Source organism: Sinocyclocheilus grahami, unplaced genomic scaffold (assembly GCF_001515645.1).
Source record: "Sinocyclocheilus grahami isolate Dianchi unplaced genomic scaffold, SAMN03320097.WGS_v1.1 scaffold68.1, whole genome shotgun sequence".
Lineage (NCBI taxonomy): Eukaryota > Metazoa > Chordata > Actinopteri > Cypriniformes > Cyprinidae > Sinocyclocheilus > Sinocyclocheilus grahami.
This window is the reverse complement of record NW_015505247.1, coordinates 766,561-773,457: the sequence shown is the minus strand read 5'-3', so window position 1 is coordinate 773,457 and position 6,897 is coordinate 766,561. Positions and strand designations below refer to the sequence as shown.

Sequence of the window (6,897 nt, the reverse complement as noted above, 5' to 3'; positions counted from 1 at the left end):
CGGAGCCGTGTGAGACACTTTCATTTTTGGGTGAACTAACCCTTTAAACAAAAACAAGCAGTCCAAATGAGTTTTCAGCATTCATAGGTTTCACTTGGTGACACACAAAAATTAATGCTTAGACATCCAAATACTGCACCCAAACACCCAATGCATACTGCAAGAGAGCAATGTGACAAAACTCTGCAAAATTAACTGATCATGATATATACTGTTATGTGATGCAGTACTGTTATATAAGATTTTAGTCATGCCGCCCACCCCTATTTGGTGCACATTTGAAAAATGGCTTTTAAACAGGCCTGCAATTTTTAACGGAGTTAGGAATGAATTTCATGAACGTTGGTTGGTTCAACTTAACCACTATATATATCAAAATCATTATTGGTTTGACAGCGGCTCAGAAGCCTGTCCAATATGTAGATAATTACCTGCAAGTATTTTTCAGACACAGCCTGTCCCTTCAGTCTTTGTCCTCATGAGTGCAGATTCTTGCCAGCTGGCCTGCTATTGTACAGCAGTGTTACTAGCTCTCAGAATTACTAGTACTAGCCTGTACAAATGTGCTTTTGACTCATGATTATTTGCGCTATTAGATTTGCCTATAATCTTTGTTATTAGGGCTGTGATGGTAGCAGTTAGCTGGGGCTGTTTTAAGCACTCCATCCTCATCTCATTAAATGCTGTGCACTCCAGATCATCTCAGTGCATGGTTTGTCTGGGTTAATCACACTATCCCGTTGTCTGCACCCCCTTGTTTTGCTCACGGCCCCCTGCTACTTGTAGCCCAGCCAGATATTCAGACATACATCCTGGAGGAGCTCAGCCTGAATGTCTGCTGAAATTGGTTGTGTTGTCTGTTCCAAATAATCATAATGAATAAAAAACATAATGCTGAATTGAAGTGATATACAGTGACCGTTTCCTTATAAAGAACTTCACTTCTGTACATACTTTCTTTATGGAGAGGAAAAGGATTTCAGGCTTCTGCGATGACTGAGATTCATAAAGAATTTAACAATTCTGGTTCGTATTCCTCTTAACGATTCCAGCTTCATTAACGGTAAATAAAACTCACTTCGCATGTGAAACTCATTTGCGAAATCACCACCAAGTGGCGCAAAGGGACGGTTGGCACCACTGCTCAAAGCTGGAACTGTGACATTTTTACTTATAAAGATATCAAATAATGAAATAAACCAGTAATATTACAGTAATAGGCTAATAAAGCATTATAACATTTAATCTTGAATAATTCATGAGATAAATGTTTAATGTTCCAGCTACTTGACCATTGTTGCGTGAAATATTACAGTGACAGAAAAATTATCTGCATGATGCCACTGATTATTTTTATTATTTTGAAGTGAGAAATGAATAGCGTGTCTCTCTGGCGTGTGCAAACATGTTACTGGAAAAGGGAACAGATGGGTTTTTAGAGTTATCAAGGACGGGGGTTCAAATCACAAACGATTTTGTAACTATTAAATATATAAATAGAGATTTGTGTGTATTCTGCAGTTCTAAAACACACTGGTTTGTTACACCGGTTTTTTTCTTTTAGCTATTGCATGTCAGTTTGTTTTACACTGAGAAACAACTATTCAAACAACTGCTTCATTTTGTTTTGTTTCATGAGAGATGCGGCGCGTCCGCGAGAGAGACAGAAAATGGCAGAAAGAAATGTGTGTCTGTGAGAGAGACAGAAACCTTTGTTCCAAATTTATGCTATGCTGCTTTGTACTATTTTCATTTTGCACTGTTTTAATTGTGCACGGCAATGTTGCAGTTCCTTTGGCATTACAAATGTAAAAGCATATTGCAGTAATAAGAATGCTGTATTTCTCATTTTACATCAAATCTCGCAGAGAATACATGCAAACCTGTAATTAAACTGTCATCAGTTTTAGTTTCAGTATTCTTCTTTAAAAAATGTCATTTATATTTAGAAAACAATATTATTTAGTTATTTTTTTAGTTATAGCCATTTGAGTTTTAACCTCTAATAGCCTACTAAAGCTACTTATTAACTGAGATTAATAATATAGATATATAGAACTGATATATTGTTTGCATAAGGTATGCAGCATTCTCACATTAATAGATAAATATATTTCTATAGTTGTTATAGGAAAAAATTTTCAGAGGCCTTTTAAATGTATACCAAACACCTTTTTTTTTTTTTTTTCTCCTGCACATGTTAAAATGTACTATTTTTGTTGATATGGTTATCAATAATACATTTCGATAATGTAGCGGATTCACTCCTGCATTTAAATGCAGCTGCATGATAAATAAATATTTTACTCAAATCTTAAAGGGATAGTTCACCCAAAAATTCTATCATTAATTATTCGCCCTCATGTCGTTCCAAACCCGTAAGATCTTTGTTCATCTTTGGAACACAAATTAAGATATTTTTGATCAAATCCGAGAGCTCTCTGACCCTCCTATAGACAGCAAGGTAACTACCACAGTCAAGGCACAGAAACATAGCAAGGACATCCTTAAAATGGTCCATGTAACATCAGTGGTTCAAATGTAATTTTACAAAGTTACGAGAATACATTTTGTGCGCAAAGAAATAAAAAAATAACGACTTTATTCAACAATTCTTCTCCCCCGAGTTACCATCTACCGCCATTATTGAGAGTAACACGATGCATGCGCGTGATGCTGCTGACGTAGAACACCTATGCGCTGCGCCTTGTTTATGAGCAGAGGAAAGCACGCGCATGCATCATGTTACTGAGAAGAATTGAGTAAAGCCGTTATAGCTTCATAAAATTAAGTTTGGACCACTGATGTCACATTGACACTTTTGTCGATGTTCTTGGTACCTTTCTGGGCCTTGAACGTGGTGGTTACCTTGCTGTCTATGGAGGGTCAGAAAGCTCTCCGATCTCATCAAAAATATCTTAAGTTGTGTTCCAAAGATGAACGATGGTCTTACAGGTTTGGAACGACATGAGGGTGAGTAATGTAAGAATTTTCATTTTTGGGTGAACCATCCCTTTAAATGTATTGTACGAAAGCGAATAAAGAAGGCCCCTTTTAAAATCACTGATGTTGTCAATTATTTAAGTATAATTAATTAAGCTAACTGCACTATGATTTTCTTATTTACATTCTGTGTGCACTTTGTTGATTATAATTTTCATGAGAGATGCGGCGCGTCCGCGAGAGAGACAGAAAATGGCAGAAAGAAATGTGTGTCTGTGAGAGAGACAGAAACCTTTGTTCCAAATTTATGCTATGCTGCTTTGTACTATTTTCATTTTGCACTGTTTTAATTGTGCACGGCAATGTTGCAGTTCCTTTGGCATTACAAATGTAAAAGCATATTGCAGTAATAAGAATGCTGTATTTCTCATTTTACATCAAATCTCGCAGAGAATACATGCAAACCTGTAATTAAACTGTCATCAGTTTTAGTTTCAGTATTCTTCTTTAAAAAATGTCATTTATATTTAGAAAACAATATTATTTAGTTATTTTTTTAGTTATAGCCATTTGAGTTTTAACCTCTAATAGCCTACTAAAGCTACTTATTAACTGAGATTAATAATATAGATATATAGAACTGATATATTGTTTGCATAAGGTATGCAGCATTCTCACATTAATAGATAAATATATTTCTATAGTTGTTATAGGAAAAAATTTTCAGAGGCCTTTTAAATGTATACCAAACACCTTTTTTTTTTTTTTTCTCCTGCACATGTTAAAATGTACTATTTTTGTTGATATGGTTATCAATAATACATTTCGATAATGTAGCGGATTCACTCCTGCATTTAAATGCAGCTGCATGATAAATAAATATTTTACTCAAATCTTAAAGGGATAGTTCACCCAAAAATTCTATCATTAATTATTCGCCCTCATGTCGTTCCAAACCCGTAAGATCTTTGTTCATCTTTGGAACACAAATTAAGATATTTTTGATCAAATCCGAGAGCTCTCTGACCCTCCTATAGACAGCAAGGTAACTACCACAGTCAAGGCACAGAAACATAGCAAGGACATCCTTAAAATGGTCCATGTAACATCAGTGGTTCAAATGTAATTTTACAAAGTTACGAGAATACATTTTGTGCGCAAAGAAATAAAAAAATAACGACTTTATTCAACAATTCTTCTCCCCCGAGTTACCATCTACCGCCATTATTGAGAGTAACACGATGCATGCGCGTGATGCTGCTGACGTAGAACACCTATGCGCTGCGCCTTGTTTATGAGCAGAGGAAAGCACGCGCATGCATCATGTTACTGAGAAGAATTGAGTAAAGCCGTTATAGCTTCATAAAATTAAGTTTGGACCACTGATGTCACATTGACACTTTTGTCGATGTTCTTGGTACCTTTCTGGGCCTTGAACGTGGTGGTTACCTTGCTGTCTATGGAGGGTCAGAAAGCTCTCCGATCTCATCAAAAATATCTTAAGTTGTGTTCCAAAGATGAACGATGGTCTTACAGGTTTGGAACGACATGAGGGTGAGTAATGTAAGAATTTTCATTTTTGGGTGAACCATCCCTTTAAATGTATTGTACGAAAGCGAATAAAGAAGGCCCCTTTTAAAATCACTGATGTTGTCAATTATTTAAGTATAATTAATTAAGCTAACTGCACTATGATTTTCTTATTTACATTCTGTGTGCACTTTGTTGATTATAATTAGAGAACCTGTGAGTTTAATCGTGAGGACGTTTTATTAATCCATCCCTTCTTTTCATGTTTCATTGAATTGGCTAAATCGTGGCCAGGTTTTGTTTGTTTGTTTGTTGTTTTAGTTAAATAATGGAAACTAAATAATACAGTGCTCACGTTTTACTAAAATAAATGAAGGATTTAATAAAAATATGCAATGATTTCTTAATTCATGGAAGGATATCTTTTCCCCACGTCATGTAGTTCTCTGTCAAAATAAAGAGCAGATAACAAATAACACGCAGAAATGCATGCTGTTTTATTAAAGGAATTTTAAAATATAAATAAAAAAAATTGTATTTGTGACAAATTAAGTCATGTGAAAATATTGACATTTAGTAGCCTATATAAATCCATATTGAACAGGCTGCCACTTTTATTGCTCCAATGCAAAGTTAACCACCTATTCTTTATTTAAGATAATATAGCATGATTTTTACTGGTTTGCTGATTTGCACTTTATTCATATTACAATATATTACAGTTTTACAAACAAGCTCACTGAAATGCTAACAGCTCTGATTTTGCTGGCACTAAAAGAGTGGGATATGAGTTTTATGTAATCTTCTTGTTTGGACTGAAACAGAGACGAGGCTCACAGAGGTGCCTTTGTTTAAAGTCCAAATGAGAGCAGGAAGAAAGTGAACATCAGGTTACTTATAGTTTTAGCCTTTGATATTTCCCGCTTGTGTTAACAACACTTATCAATGTCTGTGTAAATGATTAATTCATTTTTTTCTTTTTAATCTTTTCTTGTAGAGGTCGTCTGCTTCATGGCCGACATTTCACTTATAAAAGCATTAATGGAGACACGGCAATCACCTTCGTATCCACTGGGGTAGAAGGGGCCTTTGCCACAGATGAGCATCCGTATGCTGCGCATGGACCATGGCTACAGGTAACAGTCATGCATTACTATTACATCCCTTGAAGGAATAGTTCACCCAAAATTGAAAATTTGCTGAACATTTACTCACCCTCAGGCCATCCAAGATGTAAATGAGTTTGTTTCTTCATCTGAACAGATTTAGAGAAATTTTGCATCACATCACTTGCTCACCAATGGATCCTCTGCAGTGAATGGGTGCCATCAGAAAGAGAGTCTAAACAGCTGATAAAAACATAACAATAATCCACACGACTCCAGTCTTCTCAATTAACGTCTTGTGCTGCGAAAAGTCAAGATGCCTCCAGCTAAAATACAAGTCCTCTATCCGTAATATTGCTTTCTCCAGTGAAGCCCATTCACAGATTCATTGGTGAGCAAATTATGTAATGTTAAACTTCTCCAAATCTTCCATCCAAGACAATCTTCTCCAATCGTCTTGGATGGCCTGGTGGTGAGTGAATTTTCAGCAAATTTTCATTTTTGGGTGAACGATTTCTTTAAAGTTCAGTGTCATTCCATGTGTGTGGGACTTCTGATCTCCTCAATTTAGATACTACTTACTGAGGAGTTTGTAGAGCAGATGCTAGCCGACATTCAGGATTTGAGCACACGTGAAGTGGTAGGATTTTACACCTCCCCTTAAAATGTTTAACTGATTTGATAAACTATTGAATGTTTTTAACACGCTGTATATCTCTTTACCCTCTCACCCAGTCTAAGCTGCCGAAGGAGTACAGCTGGCCCGATAAGAAGCTAAAGATCTCTGTCCTGCCAGACACCGTGTTTGACAGCCCACTGCAGTAAGACTGGGAGCTCACTGTCCCTAATTACAAACCCACAACTACAGAAAAGCTCAACTCTTTTGCCTGGCTCATGTGCCTAGAGAGACCGCTGAAGGAAAGAGACGTTCAGACACTTCCCCTTTTCCCAGAGAGCATCGTAGATAATTGCACATGGCATAGAACATTTTTTAAATATACAACATTTTGAATTGTCAGTTATACCACTTGTCTTTGCATTGGTCTACCTATTCACTCTTAAAGGGTTAGTTCAGCCAAAAATGACAATTTTGTCATTAATTACTCACCCTCATGTCGTTCCAAACCTGTAAGACCTCCGTTCATCTTCGGAACACAAATTCAGATATTTTTGAAGGAATCTGAGAGCTCTCTGACCCTTCCATAGACGGCAAGGGTACTTACACAATCAAGGTCCAGAAACATAGCAAGGAGATTGGTAAAATAATCCATGTGACATCAGGGGTTCAACTGTCATTTTACGAAGCTACGAGAATACT

General features: G+C 36.3%; 1 protein-coding gene across 1 annotated transcript in view; it reads left to right on the top strand.

Moving 5' to 3' along the window:
• The window catches only part of LOC107585267 (suppressor of fused homolog), a 16,381-nt gene extending 9,685 nt beyond the window's left edge, over nucleotides 1–6,696 (top strand). Inside the window, exons 7-9 of the mRNA XM_016272214.1 lie at nucleotides 5,471–5,609; nucleotides 6,151–6,219; nucleotides 6,315–6,696. Coding sequence (XP_016127700.1) covers nucleotides 5,471–5,609; nucleotides 6,151–6,219; nucleotides 6,315–6,404 — 298 coding nt within the window. The 3' untranslated portion in view covers nucleotides 6,405–6,696. The remainder of the gene's footprint in view (nucleotides 1–5,470; nucleotides 5,610–6,150; nucleotides 6,220–6,314) is intronic.
• The last annotated feature ends 201 nt before the right edge of the window (nucleotides 6,697–6,897 follow it).